Source organism: Armigeres subalbatus, chromosome 3 (genome assembly GCF_024139115.2).
Source record: "Armigeres subalbatus isolate Guangzhou_Male chromosome 3, GZ_Asu_2, whole genome shotgun sequence".
Classification (NCBI taxonomy): domain Eukaryota; kingdom Metazoa; phylum Arthropoda; class Insecta; order Diptera; family Culicidae; genus Armigeres; species Armigeres subalbatus.
Genome location: NC_085141.1, coordinates 241,607,757 through 241,625,800, shown reverse-complemented (window position 1 = coordinate 241,625,800; position 18,044 = coordinate 241,607,757). Strand labels below are relative to the sequence as shown.

The 18,044-nt window shown below is 38.3% G+C and overlaps 2 protein-coding genes across 2 annotated transcripts in view; one reads left to right on the top strand and one right to left on the bottom strand.

Annotated features, from left to right (window-relative positions):
• Positions 1-18,044, bottom strand: part of LOC134227381 (uncharacterized) — an 831,489-nt gene that overhangs the window by 753,072 nt on the left and 60,373 nt on the right. The window lies entirely within an intron of this gene.
• LOC134227341 (uncharacterized) lies at positions 13,990-15,128 on the top strand. Its single transcript, XM_062708744.1, has 2 exons — positions 13,990-14,542; positions 14,603-15,128. Exons 1-2 carry the CDS (start codon positions 14,335-14,337, stop codon positions 14,875-14,877), a joined length of 483 nt encoding a protein of 160 aa, XP_062564728.1. The 5' UTR covers positions 13,990-14,334; the 3' UTR covers positions 14,878-15,128.

The following is an 18,044-nucleotide window of genomic DNA, read 5'->3' as shown; positions in this document are numbered from 1 at the left end:
CTAAAAACGTATATGCTAGGATTGGAGCTTCTGGTATTTCTGGTGTTCAAATATGAGTATAATGAGTATGAGTGCCTTGACTCTGCAGAATATTAAGGAGGAATGAAGGTTGGCAACACACCACTACATAAATCCGTATTTTTTAAATGAGTGTTTGTGATATTGCCCGGTGTTGCACTAACACAATCTGAATTTTCCGAAGGACGGAAAGAGACAGACGACACACCGCCGTTGGTGAATCATTCAGAAAGCTGGGGTGGCATTGTGCATCTCGAATCGAATCACTCGATTCGTACGTTTTTGCATTCGTTTCGAAAAAAATGCGGCATTATGTATTTCGATCGACTTCATTCAGTCGCAGTACAAGATTTCGAAAGGTGGTGTACTAGCTCAATCGAGTATGTTCTGTCAAACGAAATGTAAACAGAGCGAATAAGAGATAGCTGTCTCCGTGTTTAGTATGCTGCCCGCTGGAGAGACAACCTTCAGCGCATGGCGAATGTAAGTAAACAGAGGGAATAAGAAATAATAGACCAGTGCAAGATGACGTAGGTTGACAGTTCACAGAGCTTGTTTACCGGGACTTAGTCTCTGGAGCAGCTTCCGGAAAAACTTCTTTGCGATTAATTAAGAATATTGATGTCTTTCGTGATTGATTTATGGTAGGAATTGAATAATATCACTAGAATATTCGGATCAAAATGATTTTGAGCAAAAATTACGGATTTTTATTTCCGGCTGATCGATTTTAATTCTAACACCCTGTAAACAAGCTCTGTGAACTGTCAAATAAGTGAGGTTAAGTCAAGATCTTGCATTGGTCTATTGCATCTGCGTGTAGCAATGTAGCATGTTGCCTGTTGGAAAGGCATCCTTCACGCCATTATTTGCCAGTTAATTTAAGAACAAGCAAATTGTGCTCAATGACTATAAAGAGCAATATTATTTATTGAGCAGTTGCAACCGATTTAAACATAATGCCGGTACGATATGTTTTGTAAATTGAGATATTGTTACGACACAAACTATAAGTTTTATGTTTATTCAAGTTTATGCCACAGATCCGATTTTGAGCTAAATAATTTAATGCTAATGAAGGATTCGATAATAAATTACTTTGACGTTTCCATGTGTTTTACTTAAATGCACTTGGGTCATCTCTTGCACGTTTTATTTATTTAACGTAACTATTTTACGTAGATTTTCCCAAAGCTTTTTCACGAGGTTTATCGAAAGCGTCAAGAAATACGTGAAAACGGTAAAAAACGATTTTAGTTGAAGTCTTTTTACGCGGATTTCTGGATAGCTAGATATTGCATTCTGGAAACTATAAAAGTAGGTATACTAATGACATTCTTTCCATTAAAATACAATAATGAAACATTTATTCTCTTCCAGTAGAGACATTATATCAAATATAATTAAAAACTTTCAGCAAGAAATGTCTCTCGAACAACATTCGAAAGCTATAAAGGTGACGAGTGTTTTTCATTCGACTTGAGTCGTTTTCCAGTGTGCTATCGAGAATCTATAATGCCAAAACATCTCGTTATTCTTGTACCTCCTCGAGCATACTCGAACGATGAGTCATTTTCGAGATCGAATCGAGAGCCGTAATGCCAAACATGTTCGACTCGATAGAATTTCGTTCGAATCGAGATGCGCATAAGAGGTGTGCGCCGCCGCGCCACGCCGCCGCCGCCGTCAGTTTTTGGCACGCCGCCGCCGCCGGCATTTTTACATCGGTGCGCCGCCGTTTCAAATTTGTCACGCCGCTGATATATAATTTTCCACGCCGATTCAATGGAAATTGGAATCAAATGGAAACTCCAAAGATTCAGTGCAATTTCCATATAATTTCCTGATAGATCTCTAAAACATCACGTTGAAACTCCAGAGAATTTTTCGTGAAGATACCAATTATTTCCATGGAAATTCCATACAATATGTTGTTGAAATTTTGAAAAGCTCTTCGTAAAAACTAAGCGTGAAACTGCGAAGGAGTTCCCGTTGAAATTAAAAAAAAATCTTATTGAAATTGAATTTTCGATCAGAAAAGAGTCGTTCGGCAGAAAGCCACAAGGCTGAAAGTTGTTAGGCCGAATATGTCGTTTAATCAAAAAGACTATTTGGTAGAAGCCTTCCCGAGCAAACCGATAACTTTTTTTAATGTTGTGAAATCATCGATTATGTTTACTTAATTTGATATCTTTTTGGTCGTTTTAACGGTTAAAATAACAAAACGCAATAGCAGGAATATCTTACTGTGACATTCAATCATAAACTATTCCTGCTGTCGATGAGAGCAAATCGAAAACTAATTTTGTAATTGGTTTCCGATAACAAAATAAAACACAGTTTGATGTCATATCATTCAATTTAGTAATCTACAGCAAAATGAGATCAAAATATGTAATCAATCATAATGTTTTATACATATTTGAGAACGAATTATGACTCAATTTGATGTCAAAATCAAAATATGTTTTCTATATGATCTCATTATGTTTTCAGACTTCGCTAGGATATCTAGCCAAAAGTTATTTGGCCGAGAATGACACTATCTCTTAGATGGAAGCAATGCACCCTCCAATAGTCGCGATCTGTCCTGGCCACGTCCTTGCGAATGCTGAGGAAGGGGAAGGAAGGTTAGTTGGACACCTACTTAAGAAAGATGCAGAGAACTCTACGACCTCTCGTAGGTGCCACGGGAGGTTTTGGGATTGTGTGGAAGGTTATAACAGTAGGAATCGTTCTGGTAGAACGTGAAATACAGAAAGAACTAAGATAGAAATACAAAGTAGGAAAGGGACGAGCCTGGAATTGAACCCACGACCTCCTGCTTATAAGTAGCCACTAGACCACCGAGCTCGTCTATTTGGTCGAACTGTTCCTTTGGCTAAAAAAATCGTGAATATGTCCTTCGGCCGAAATAGTCGTTTGGTCGAAAAGGACTTTCGGTCGAAAGTGTCGTTCGGCTGAATTGGTCATTTTGGATATTTTCAAGACAATAACGGGAGTATATTTTGATTTTCGCCTCAAAATTTTAACGAAAGATTTCCAATTCTTCCAGAATAGTTATTCGAAAATTATTTTCAGATTTTCCACGGAAACTACTTTCAAGTATTGAGAACTATTTGGAATTATCAAGAGGAGCTCTTTGGATTTACATGAGAATCTCTTCAGATTTTTCACGAGAAGTTGTTCCAAATTTCTATAGGCAAATGTTCGGAATATCCACGGAAAGTTCCTATTGAGTTTCTGTTGAGTATTCTTTGAAATACTTATCACGAAGGGTCGCAAGGCGAATTTTACAATCATAAATGGATTTAACAACCATTTAACAATCATAATGTACTTTCTGTCATCGACGCCGTTATCGTTAATTACTCTCCCTGACGTTGAGATACATCAAACATCATTGTCATGTGATGTAACTGAGGCTGTTCACTATCTTTGTCACCGGAGGATATTAACGCTCATTAACAGACGTGGTTCTGGTTCCGCTACTCCTCAATTCTTTAATTGATGTTAAACTTTCGCATTTTAATAAATTCCATTCGTGAAGAAATAGATCATAGTTGATATGAATCGGAAATAACCTCTCGATTTGACCAACACACTTGGAATTTCTTTGATGCATATTTCCCAAAGTTTATATATGTATTGCTATCAAATTCTCATTCGATTTGGTTGATGGTAATAGGTAAAAAAAATTTTTATTTTGAACATTTTTACAACAGGCAATGCAAAAATAGTGACTTCAGTAACCACTGTCCGAAAAATAGTGACTTTAGTGACTTTTAGATGCAAATAGTGACTTTTTAGTGATTAGACTCAAAATAGTGACCAAGTCACTAAAAAGTGACTCGCTACCAGGCCTGTATTTGGACCAAAAATGTACTTTCTGCAACCATCATTGAAAAGTGTTGTTCGGCTGAATTGATCATTTTGCCAAAAAAAAAACGTTTATCCGAATATCAATTCGGCTTAATGGGATTTGGTTAGATGACTTTTGGCTTAAAGGCCAGTATCATCTTAAAAAGTAGAGAGGTTACGAAATTTTGTTCAAGGGTCATTTGCAGTGTTGGTAAAATCATTCATAAAACTCACTCATCGAGCTCTCCCGCACGAGCAAACTCGTTTGCGAATTTAAAGATTTGCATCACGCCTGAGTTTTTCATGCTAAAACGTATCATTTCACTCATTTGCCAAAAAATCATTTCACTCTGAAAAGCGTTTAAAATCAATTTGCTGGTAATTTATTGTTTGCACAAGCAAGAGTATTAATTGTTCTTTTTCATTTCAGCCAAACAGCATTTTTGGGCTGATGACCTATTTGGCCAAATGACCTGTTAGGTGCAAAAGACTATTTGGGCCAAATTACCAGTTCGGCCGTGTGTCACTTGCGTCCAATGGCATTTTCCAACAATTTCTTATGGACAATAGATTGGACCTTCGATAACTGCAACATGTTTTCGTTTCAGTTAGCCAATGGCGTTCGATAACTGTGACGCATTCAAGACGGCAAACAATTGTCAGACGGCGTCAGAACAGAAGTGCATCTGATTGTTATGCAGCTATCATCGACATTGACATCTTTTTGAAGCTCAGCCGTTCGATAACTGCAAAACTGATGTCACTATCGAAATGCTGTTAAAAGCATTGCAGTTAAATTACTTTCAGTTATCGAACGTCTAATGTACAAAGAATTTCTCGTAGAAACCCTATAATTTCGAACAATTTTTCGTGGAGACATTTTGAACAATCCTCCTCGGAAATTCTAAAAAAGTTTCCGTTAAACTTATGGACAATTTCTCGTGAACATTTCAGAGATTTTTTCTTGAAAACTCTTTAGTCTCCCGCCGAAATTCTTAAAAATTTCCTGTTTTATTGTTGGCCATGCCAAGCTAGCCATCTTTATTGTTCTAGACTGAGAAATTAAGAACTTTTTTTTTGTGAAAACTCTGAAGTTTCTCATGCAAATTACGACGATTTTTCTGCTGAAATTCCAAACAATTTTATTTGGGAATTACAATGACCTTCTCTTGGTAATTCCAAAGATTGCTCGAAAATATTTTCCAAATTATGGAAAAACTTATAGATTTTTCTGGAGAAGTTCATTAGATTTTTCATGCGAAATTCAAAAGATTGTTATTTTAATATCTTGAAAATATCCCGAAAAAATGCAAAAAAAACCTTAGAAAATCGTAATGAAAAAATCGCCACGCCGATTCACGCCCCCGCGCCGCCGGCTAAAATGGCTTTCGGCGTGACGCCGAAAACGCCGCCGCCGCCGACCAAAATTTTGACAAACGCCGCCGCCGACGAATATCGGACCGGCGCACACCTCTAATGCGCATTGCCACCCCAGGGTTCGTAATGCTCACTTAATCTCAAGAGCACGCTTAAAGTCAAGTACACATCGCATGAATAGTTTTCACACATTACGGCGACGCCTTGGCCAACTCTCACTATGGGTGAAAATTTTGTGTGAAACACGAGCAGTCGCTGTGTAATGTCTCACATGTGCATGATATGTGTAAGTGAGTTTGCCTCGAACTGTCAAAGTCCCTTCGGGTCGCTATGATGGCGAACGGGTGCAGAATGTGAGGCAAGAAATCGTACTTTTCGGAGGTTTTTCTTTGCTTTGATGGCGAAACAAAAAGTGCGAATACAAGCATCGCACTTTGTTTTGTTAATCGAAACGATTGGAGAAGCCTCTGAATAAGTATGGAAAAGTTGGCTTACTTTACCATCAATTTGAAAACATACAATTGAGGTTGGGTTCTGACTTTCGACTGCTCTCTCGCTGTGTAAAATGAACTCACCTAAAATCATCGGCTATCGGTTACACAAAAATGAGCAACATCCTAATTACTCATAATATGAGTTGTTCCAGGAGAGGCCCGTTTTGTGTGAACGGAACACAAAAATATGTAAGTCATTTTAAGCGTGAGCACAGGATGCTCCCTCACGAAAACTTTCGGAGAGAAATCGATTTTCGGGAAAGAAAAACAGCCTGGAGAGTGATAACAATTTTTCGCTCACTTTGATTGCCGCGGGAAGTTAATTTGCTCGTTTTCTTCCATACCCGAGCTTTTTCGTTGCCATCAGTAATGCAAACGGTAGTAGCCTTTGTGGTACAAATAACCTGATACCAACATCCAGATAGCATGGTGGTGTGGCATAGGGTGAGCGCGTCCCTTTGACTATTATGGTTGATATTGTGGGTTCGGGTCCCGTCGTGGCCCTACAATTTTTATAATTGTTCTGCGATAATTCTCGCGAAAAGTAAGTGAGAGGTAAACGCGATGAAACGAAAAAAATGAATCATCTATAATAGGCAGGATTTTCGTTGCTCTTCCAAAGCCAGCTCCAGAGAAAAGATTGTTAGGTGAATGACGTTCCTCGCTATAAACAAAGAATATAGATTCTTCCTGGGCCCGAAAAACGCTTGCTTTGTTCTCATCGGAACGAAAAGTCGAAACCCTGTTAATCATAGTAGGTGCTGTTTAGAGGCGGCTGAATTTTGTTATTGAGAAACCGCTAAATAAACTGGAAGCAAATTAAATTAGTTCCTGTGGGGTTTGAGTAAGTTACCATCAGCGTGTTATTATATATCACCACATCAGCGTGTCAACCGGTGAGCAGCAAGCCATGACTCGGCCTCTTCTCGTCCGATCTCGGTGGCGTGCACACGCACCGACGGAGAGCTGCTGTCATCGCATTTCGCTGCAGCCATTTGGAGCCACACATTTTGGCGATCCTGCCAGGTTGTTTTTTTTTTGTATCCTGACGATGATTTCAAAAGGTGAGTTGAATTCAAGTGATTAATATGCGAAAAGATACAGTATTTAATTTTAAATACGGAAAGGAATCACAACCATTTCAACAAAGCGCGTCTGTGAGGCCGCTAGAAAATGGATTGTGGTTTGAAAAATCACAAAGCGCGTCGGGATGTCCGCTAGAAAAAAGATTTTGGTTTTTTTTTGTTTTTTTTTTTTAATTTTATTGCTAAAATAATTTATATTGTATGGAGGCATTGTAGAAAAGGCAATTTTAAGACACTTTGTCGACGACACCAAATTTTTATCTCTCAAGCGAACGAAGTTATAGTGGTGCAAAGATAGTTTTCCCTGAAAATTCATTTTTTTAGCTATAACTTTTTTATTTAATTTTTCACATTTTTTCAATGTTCTACAAAGTTGTAGTTATCCTAAAACAACATTTTGTTGTAGAAGAGAGTAAAGCGCTATCTTTTCATTTTAAGGAGGTATTTTACAGTTATAAATTTTAACAGTTTCTTGAAGCTACTTTTAAACGGTGTGTGGTTTATAACATATGTTCTTTTTGTCATTAGATTCAACAACACCTAATCATTCGTTAATATATAAACTTCTGATAGATCTAAGGGGATTCAAGAAAATACTTCATATACACTTTTTAGAATATTAGGGTTTCTTACCCCATTCCCGGCCTAACATGCGTACGACTGCATTATTCAATTGATATTTATGACAGGAAGCAACTTTTCCTGAATTTTGTGGGCTGTATAATACTGCATTGGGGTTCACTTCTGCTTAAAAAATAGCTATTCGTGCTAAACATCGTTCAAAAAAGCTTTTATTTGATTTAAATTAACGAGGTGCAGCACTCATTTCAGTCCTAGCGATTTCCATTCGGCATATCATAAAATCAGTTCCCGACCTAAGCAAAATTTCACTCAATCTCTCAACATTTTTCTCTCATTCTCTCTCGGGACGATAGAAAATGCGACGTAAACAAAAATATGCTCGTTCCACGACAACAAGATGCCAGATGGTATCATTCATAATCATTTTTATTTGGTTGAGAAGATATATTTACTCATCCAATTTTTTTCCAAATACTTAAAAACAATATTTTTTTCACCTTTTGAAATCGAGAAAATTATAAATAACATGATAGCGTCAACGTATTAGACAGTTTTCCTATTAACGATGAAGGATCATTTTCATTCTCCTGGCCTTTTGGCAGCACGGTGCGGCTAGAAGTTTTTGGGCCGAGGTGATTTTTTGTTCGGTTTGAGAATATATTTTTTAATGTATTCTAATTATGTTTATATAAGTTCTAGTGATACGTTCTAGTGATTAGATTGAAGTGCGTGTGTTAAGCATTATGGTGTGTTGATTAAAAGCTTGAAGCAATGATTGTAACTAGGACGATTTTCAGGTGTTTATTTGATGATACAGTTTTGTAAAAGTGGAAAGAATCACTCCGGCTCAGTGGTGTGGCATCGGAGAGCGAGATTTTGAAATCTACATTTTTATTTTCTACTATTGGATCAATTAGGAGTAAAACAAGTGATTGAAAAATATTGAGTATTGTGAAAAATAAATGGGAGACTTTTTAAAAATTATCAATCATAAACCTACGGCTTCCAAACAGTATGAATCATTAGTTTTCTGTGCAGTGAGCCGGGAACCGGGTCCATAGGCCCAAGTAGTGATTTACCCTACTTGTTATTTTTGACCATTTAGCAATTATTCGTGTTTCAACATGGGAAAGAGTTGACTAAGATATGGCAGCGCTCATATCATACTGACCTAAGATACAGACTCTGCCCTAGACAGATTTTCACTTCAGGAATAAGAAAGATATATGTACCCGAGAAAATAAAACCATTTCACTTATTGTTCAAATTATGCAACAGAGATGATAACAAGTTTATTTCGCCTTTTTCAATTTCTTCATTAACAAGACTTTCAGCCGTGTGCAGGCTCGTCTGGTAACATTTCACCGTTGATATTGCTTCAACTATGATAACAGCTCATCATTTTGCTCTAGACGAAATCATTGGATCTGAAGACACCATCAGCCGGTTAAATACGTGTTGATTTGTAGCTACACTGTTATAGAAAGAAAAGATCATAAGATATATGTCTAAAAGTTGATAAATACTAAATTATTCAGATGTGTTCCGTGAACACTTTCTTGCTCGGTGTTCTCGATAATTTTTGATGTCCTTGTTGCGGCATTCTTGTGGTTCTTCAGATAGACTTCCAACTGGAACGATCGCGGCCTTTATTGTATCTGCGCCATGAATCAGCACACGGTGAACGCTTGATGGCATTTTGTACCAGCCGTACAGGTTCACATATTGCCGAGCCGTTTCAATGCAATATGTTAGAAACATTTCGGTGTTTACTTCAAACCCCGAAGCAATCACTGACAAAATATTCGCAAATTTTTCAACCAGTTTTACATTCAATCCCGTAATTGATGCTGAAAGTGCTGGATCCTGGAAAAATCTTCTGGCAGTGTTCCTGTCATTTGACGTACCGGAACCTTGCTTAGGGGCCCCATACACGCTCCGACGTGTTGTACAACTTTGACTCCACCCCCAGGAAATTTGGTTCGGTCGGAGTAAAGTCGGACCGTCTGTGGGCAAGTTGTACGACTGTTTGACAGTACAAGTTGCCCACAGACAGTCCGACTTTACTCCGACCGAACCAAATTTCCTGGGGGTGGAGTCAAAGTTGTACAACACGTCGGAGCGTGTATGGGCCCCTTAGGAACATCAATTATGAGGCCAGTTCGAGTTTTGAATTCTTCTTGGATGTATTTTCTGAGCTTCGCAACGCTTTCCTTTTCATGGGGTTGCTTTGCCTGTCAACAGGTTACGTCTAGTCGGTATACAATATGCAATAAGCACTCCATGAACCTAATTAATAATAAAATGAACTAATGATTAGACTGAATAAATGTTTTCAATATTGTAACTAATTCACCGAATCAGGCAATGTAGCGGGGACATTGCGAACTGCAACATCTGTTTGCTAAGTTGTTTCTTTTGCATTTTATTTATATTTTCACACTCTTTGGGTGTAGCTCCGCAAATGTAGCACCTTTGGCAGGACAATTCTGAAATAGCAGCACAAACTTTGCCATCCACCATACTGCACACCAAGGTGTGACTGATGTTGATTTTCCTCATTTCAGAATTTTGTGTAGAAGTCGGGATCAATTGCGATATTTGATCATCCACATTTTTCTTTTCCTGTAGAGTAAGCTCTTTGGTTTCCTTGGCAAATCGGATTCTGACTGGACGACAAAATCTTGTGGATGATGATCGAATGTTTTGCCAAACTATTTTAGATGGACAAGTTTTAACACGCATCTGTATAGGAACCAAAGAAGTGATGAAAATTGAACTGTCATCAAAGTTTTTATTTTCAGTGCATTGTTTGTAGTTCGACTGGCCAGAGGATCCATCGAAGCCCCATTTCGAAATTAGTTCAAGATCCATTAGTTCAGCGTCAGATATAGTTATTAATACTTCATTTTGGAGAACTACAAGCTGATTACCATACCGCGGTCAAGTAGGGCTTGTAGTTTCACCTCAGCTGTCGTTTCCGAAACAGAAATATATTGCTTTGGCGGGGAACACTTTTCGCGAGCTTTCATGAGCGCTGGATACGATGGATAGATTGCATATTTTATTGTTTTGACGCATGCTAATCCACAACGATTTTGAAAAATTTCCTTGCACATAGAACCTTAATGCTTCCTCATCCGATAGTTTCCTGGCACGTTTAGATGGCGAAATATTTTGCGATTTCCACACTTTTCTCATGCGTGTTGGCCTGGTTGGAGTTGATTGCATGACTTCTGAGAGCAGTTTGGCAGCATCTTCATTGCCTTCACTACGAGCACTCATTTGAGCAGCAAACGGTAGTTCAGAAGCAGATCTGTCCTGTCGAAGCTCAGCAACTCGCGTTCTTTTGCTTCTAATAGACAGTTTATCAAAGGGTTTCTTTGATTGAACCTTCCTGGAAGTATGCGAATGAGAAAATACTTGTTCGGACAGCCACGTTCAGTTATTCGCTTGAAAACGAGCTTTGTTCCGCTTGCTATTCTTCCATTTCTGTTGCAGCTGTGAGGAGAACCGGGCGGATGACGGTTTGTTTATAGTTCAAAGTAAATCGCTCTGCCCCAATTTCCTTCTCTGTGTACTTCAAAACAACACTGTTCCTTACACCCGGATCGGCTTTAAGCCACACATCACATAGCTCTGATCTGCGAATATCCGACATTGTAACACGTTTTTGAATCACTTTTCGAATTTGTCAAGCAACAGAACAACATCCGGATAAGCGTACAGCATACACGGGAAAAAATATCGAGGAAAAACAATGTTAAGGACAAGCTTCCTGAATCCAAAACAAATTTCACGTTTTCAAGTGCACCCCATTCAGTACGGAAGCATCACACAACTGTCATATTTATTATTTTACGCATGCTACAACACAACAAACAGTTGTATGTTGCTTTCATATTGAATGGAGTGCCCTTGAAAACCCGAGTGAAATTAGTTTTGGATTCCGGGATGCTTGTCCTTAACTAAATTATGCACTTGGAAACTAAGTAATGGACCAAAAAGGTAAGCTCAGGGTTGGAAACAGGCTACTGACACCCTATTGTTTAGCCCATGGCCAGATCGTAGCCAGGATGTCCTGGGCACATTTTTTTTCACACTGTGTTTCGATAATGACATCGGGCTATGTCTATTGATGATGATCACACCGCGCTTGTCACAGGCTCTGTTGGAATAAAAAAAATCTCCTACTCTCTGTATGAATTCACGATACTATGAAGGACTCTTTTCGCAAGCTGTCATGATTCTGATTCTGGAACTCATTCGGGAAACATTACCCCATGATAAATTTTCTTTAAAAAGCTCCAAATGCGGGGGGACTGGTCTGATGATGCATTTCAACTTGTTTTATGCAGCTGTGACATAAAAATATGATCCCTAACATAAAATAAGCGATTTATAATTACTTCTTGGTGGGGGCTGCCTATTCGATTCTGTTTTTTGCACTTATATACAAGTTTGATAAACTTGTTTTCAAGGCTTGTAATAATTCGAAACAGTTTTTGCTTCTCTTTTGTCGTTGTTCGTTATTTCTAATGCGAGGGATTTCAGCAAACCCTGGGTGGTGTCTTTGAGAAAGTGTCTTAAAATTGCCGTCTCTACAATGCCTTCATATTCAACTGAAATACCCCAAACCTAAATCCCAAACCTATCCATCCTGAAATTACGCACTCTAACATTGAGTCTAATTTATCTAATTTCTTGGTCAATGTCCCTTTCCCCCTTACAAACTGTTAAAAATAATGATATTTTGTGAATATTATAAAGAGTCTCAGTTCCGTTAGGTGTTAAACACGCCTGCGCCTGTCAAATTAATGCAACAGATACAAAAATCCTCCATACAATACAACTAGTTTTGGCAATAGAATAAACTTTTTTTTTACTCGGGGTTAAGTTAGGTTGCATTTTGTGGATTCTTTGTATGAATCCACTTAGATCCACCTAAAGTTCATATATTCAACAAAAGAGTGAGAGTCGCTGAATCTAATGACATATAGAACAGCTGCTACAACCTGCTACCCTGAAAGCACAGACAAACAGACATAACACATTGAACATTTTCTCATCAAATTCATCATCGTTCAAACACTAACGACATCTGTTGATTTCAGTTAGTTGAGCAAATCACGAACCAGATGGCGATAGTGAGCAAACGTCAAACTCGAGCAAATCCGATGAGCGCGCCACGAGTGATCGATTGGCCAACTAATGATTATTTGAATTGACCAGTAAATCAGTGAACGATGGAATTTTGACAAGTGTTATGACTGTTTGTCTGTGCTGAAAGGTATACCCATTTAAAAGTAGCGTTAAGAAACTGTGAAAACTAATATAGCTCCTTAAAATGAAAAGATAGCGCTTTACTCTCTCCAACAACAAAATGTTTTTTCAGGATACCTACAACTTTGTAGAACATTGAAAAAATGTGAAAATTTAAATAAAATAGTTATAATTTTATTGAATTTTATTAATCTTAAGGGGAAACTATCTTTGAACCACTATAACTTCGTTCGCTTGAGAGATACAAATTTGGTGTCTTCGACAAAGTGTCTTAAAATTGCCTTTTCTACAATGCCTCCATACAATATAAATAATTTTAGCAATAAAATAAAAAAAATTTCTCGGGTTGCACCCATTTAAAAATAAAAAAGTTCTCCCAAAATAGAGTGCTCAAAAAATACAACCAAACTCTAGAAGACATCATAGGTCTGCAATCAATAGTTTCGCCGAAAATACCAATGTCCCACTTTTTTCAAAACCATCCCACTGTGCGACGGAGAGCTGCTGTCATCGCATTTCGCTGCAGTCATTTGGAGCCACACAGTTCCTTATTCAGTACGCCACAGTTGCGTAAGTTTTGAAATTTTTTAAGTAATTATTTATGCGATTATAATGATTATGTAAATAAATTAATAAATAAAATTTAAAGAAATAAAGAATTGAGAACGCTAAAAAAATAAAATCTCTCTAAAACCTACATACATAAAGTGAGTCATATCAAATGCTACTCAAATTCAATCATCTGTCGGATCTATTGTTAGTGGTATAACAATGTTATTAGTTTTCGAGAAAACAGGGGTGATCATGTTTCCCCGGGAATCACTTGTGTCCAGTTTCCCCTACTGATTGATTATTCACGTATTTCATTTAAATATTTGTGTATTGCTATTTTTCACCGTAGATATATTTTTTTTAAATTTTCGATTTGTTTGATATTTTTATTGGTGAAATTTCTATTGCCGTATCAAGAACCAATATCGCTGCATTGGCGCATTTGGGGATAACATTTGTTAAAGAATAATTGTTTTTAAATTTATGATTAGAAAATTCTCTTTCAAGGCCGAAAACCCTCTTAAGGTCGTTAAAACATTAAACAAATGGTATTGTGTAATAAGAGAAAAGAAATCACCATCTATATCGTATTCAATTATGTTGGACCTTTTCAATTTAAAAAATAGCGCCCAAACTAAGACATAGCAATCAAATCACTAATTCACCGCAAACTGATCAAAATCATCCACTAATAGGCGACGTGTCGCGGCATAGTATTACAAATTGACGTACAACCGGACAAAACACTACCCGCCCGTTTTCGTGGTGTGTAATCCACTAATCCACTTACTGGTCCGGCCCAGATCATCGCAGATTGAAACCCATTTGTCCGACTGTAGCACAGTGTCAGCAAGGGGGGAACCCGTTCATGTGCACCAAACCAACAGCAACGGCAAGTCAACAACCCGTTTGTGTCTGTTTCGTAGAACCGCACCGCACACCCTCGCCTTCGCCATTCATCAACCGGAGAAGCGCTGAGCTGCTGATGCTCATCCGCAGTCTGTTTTCGCGCGGCAATTGTATCTAATTTATCTCAGTTGACGATCGACACAGGTCTCAGGCTGGTGTGTATTTAGAGGAACATGCACGTCCTTTGGAGGCTCATTGCTGCGCTGTTCCTGACCTCGGTGGGATTGTCTTCCGCAGTCAGGATCGAATCCAGCGGTCGGATAGATTTGGAAGAACGCGTCTCGGCCGGACAGTCTCTGCAGAAGGCAACGTACGTTGGCGATGGTGCGCCGACGGCTCATGCAAAAATAGTGAAACGCGATGCCACTAATGGCGACTCGAGTAAGAGACAGAGGTTTGATTCGTGTGGCCTAATTTGTGAACAACTTTTTCACCTTGTAGATGCGTCGTTTTGGGGTTGGTTAACTGGACGAGAAAACCCCGACCCGTGCATGATGGCATCGGTGGGTGGCGTCGTCGGTGGAGGTGCTTTGACGGGCGCATTTGTGGGGGCAGGAATTGGCAGCATATTCACCGGACCGGGAACAATCATCGGGGCCTTTGTCGGTGGAATTGCGGGGTTGTTCGGCGGGGTGAGCATCGGTCATCGGGCCGGGGCGGCAGTGTGTGATAAGTCTTGTGGTAATCTGGATCAAAGAGTGCAGTGCTATGCTTAAGAATAAAGTGTGCAACCAATTTGTTTTTATAATTCCCGCATATGCGCATAAAAATGTGAACGGGTTGGTCATTCTCCGGATGTTGTGTAATCTCGTAGAGGCTCTTGAAAACAAACTGCTCATATCGGTTTGGACATCAAAAGTACCGACCAACTGCATTCATATGTTGATGAATGGGACCGCAACGGTTTTCTAGTTGAGAGAATTGCTTTTGTAGAATATTTGTACCCCAGTAAAGTATGTATCTGTAACTATGTGCCACGTTGTCGTTGTCGTCGTCGTCGTCCGCTTCTTACTTCTTCAGTGTACCCGAGAAAACAAACAAGTGCAATAACTCCCCCAACTCAAGAGCACCAGTCACATTCACTTCTTCGCTCCTTGGAATGATACATAAAACATAAGGGGTTGTAGATTACGTGCAGGAGCAATATTTTTCCGTTACTTTTATTTATTACGCAGGAGCATACATGGCAACATAAATATTGCACATAATTTCTATGTGTTTTATGGAGACGTGGATTTCATTATGGGGAAGCTGGATTGTTGAGCCACACTCGAGAGTGGTCTCTCCCATGAATGCTCGCACCAACCTTGGGTTCGGTCTTGAATGGGTGGAAATACATTCCATTCTCGAGGAGTGGAACTTTTATGAGCACTGCTTTCTTCTGACATGTAGCATTGTGTTTTTCATCACTCATGTACGTGCCTGGTCGGTGATGGTGTTTCATCACTCGGAGTAGCAGTTATGCAGGCTGTTGTTCTGCATATGCCACACGTCCTTCACGAACAAATTTATTTTATAACACCAGGAACCGTGTATCTAATATCTATACTGTAGTGAAGATTTGAACTCAATCAAAATTCTCGTAAAACAAACTGAATGCTGCTATTCTTGAAACATTTTAAATCATTTTTTTAAATTTTCTTAGCTTTCACATGAGATAATGGAAGAAATATCCTGCATCTTATCGTTGTACGTTACGAAACCGTGAAAATTTTCACTGAAACATCAGGAAAAAATGAGATGCTTGGATTTTATGTGATTTTTAGGTTAAAAATAACACCTTAAATGGTAAAAAAGTCAAACTTTCACCGATGAAATATTTCAATCGACACAGATCCTCAAACTAGAGGTCAAAAACTATGATCTAACGGTTTAACATCCGAGGTGCATTCACTTTGCATAATATTTGCTATTAAACATAGCGTGAAATCGTTCATATTATGTGTAATAAACTAATTCTTGCTCATTTTGTTGAAGAGCAGTTTGTGAGATACTAAATAAGTGACGTTTGGATAAACAAAAATAAGTTCACCAGTGTATGCCTTTCTCCTATACTCAATATACGTAAAAGTTGTATGTTCGCTCCAAACAAACTTACTTCTGATATGAGTAAAAAATATGTATGCTACTGAATACAATCAATCATACTTTACACAATCATCACAATGTGGTTTATTTAGTCTTATTCAAAGGTGGCGCGTTTTGACCCCAATGGGCGTGATACCCGCTCTTACCGTTTTCGAGCCAATTGGTAATGTTTCAACATCATGCCTGTATCTTTGCGATGTCGATCGCCTTCCATAATTTGAAGAAGTACGTTCAACTAGTGACTTTTTGAACATTCCTGTCTACAGAGTCTGTAGTGACTCAGTGCATTACTTAAGGAGCATCAGCAATAAGCTATATGTACCAAGTCCTTTGGGAATGTGTTATTTATTCGATACCAATACCGCCAATTATTGTACATTTATTTATCGTAGCAGTATCTATGTACCGTGAGGCATCGAAATCCGTACACTTAAGCACCTTAGCATACGAAAAAGTCATTAGAAAATAGGAATCGAATTTAAATAAAACGTTTGTCATTGATACAGGCGCATGAAGGCTTATACTTTTGAAGTGTTTCACATTTACTCATTAAAAACTACGTAAAACATGATAAAATAATGAATTAAATCAACTACTCCTGACTCGAAATCCGTCCACCGTGGACGGATTTCGAATCAAAGGATCAAAATCCGTACAGCTATTTTTTAACTAAATATTTAAATTGAAACAGTCTGTACTACAACTGTAAATAGTTGGATACGCACCTTGAGAAGCGATCCCTTCGATTTCTATTCCGCTTATCTTATGTAATGATTCGCAATTAGCAATTAAAACACAGTTACTTTTGGTGCAATTATGCTCTACCCGAAAACAAAATGGCGACACGAACTCCGCGTTTTGTGGGTGGAGATTTGTTCTTGATTTTTGTTGATTTAATTTCAAAGCCTTCTTTCCAATTATATGCCCTAAAAGCATACTGTCAAGTATCTGAACAGGATAAGATTTATTATTCCTACATTAATTACCTTTAACCTCCTTTAATTTATTGATATCTCATGAGGTGGACGGATTTCGGTGCTGTACGGATTTCGGTGCTGTACGGATTTCGGTCCCGCACGGTATGGAATTTTGATTATTGACATTTTTTAGCTTATTACTGCATCGCACTCTAGATTGTTTTATTGCATTCGTGTCAGCTCATCAAAACTTTGGTATTTTAACAATTTTCTTACAACATATTCTTCTAGCTTTTTCTACATATAAACACAACCGCATTGAAGACGAATCAACCCATGCATGAAGCTAATCGATCCATTCATTCGTGAGTTGTATTGGAAATGTAAACTCATTTTTATATATAGAAGAAGAAAAAGAAGAAGAAGAAGAAGAAGAAGAAGACAAAGAAGAAGACTAGTTGAACATACCCGATCTTGCTCGGGTTTATATTATTTTGCATTAAAACGGTTAATATTGTGAAGTTCATTGCAGCGCCGCACACTAGATCATTTTTTTGTGATCGCATTAGGTTTCCTCGCAACTTGCGCTAATATACAGCCAGAGGCGTAGCGTGGGATCCCAGCGCCATTGGCAAAACATTCATTGGGCGCCCCTTTTCAACTAAAGAAAAAAATGTACAATATTTTACATTTGGATAACAGTTTGAATTTCAGAAATTGAAGATTGCAGGAAATCCTCCAAGGAATGTTTGAAATTTCGAGGTATTTTTTTTACTATTCGCAAAATATGCTAAAAACTTATTTTAGTAAAAAACGGCTACTCAGTCTAAATTTAGTAAAACCAGTATGTTATTTACCCAACGTTTCGACTCGGGGAT

Bases quoted from the DNA above. Each gene is read 5' to 3' on its own strand.
- LOC134227341 (XM_062708744.1), top strand. From the start codon at position 14,335: ATGCACGTCCTTTGGAGGCTCATTGCTGCGCTGTTCCTGACCTCGGTG. The intron at 14,543-14,602 runs GTAAGAGACAGA...TTCACCTTGTAG, and splicing joins TGCCACTAATGGCGACTCGA to ATGCGTCGTTTTGGGGTTGG.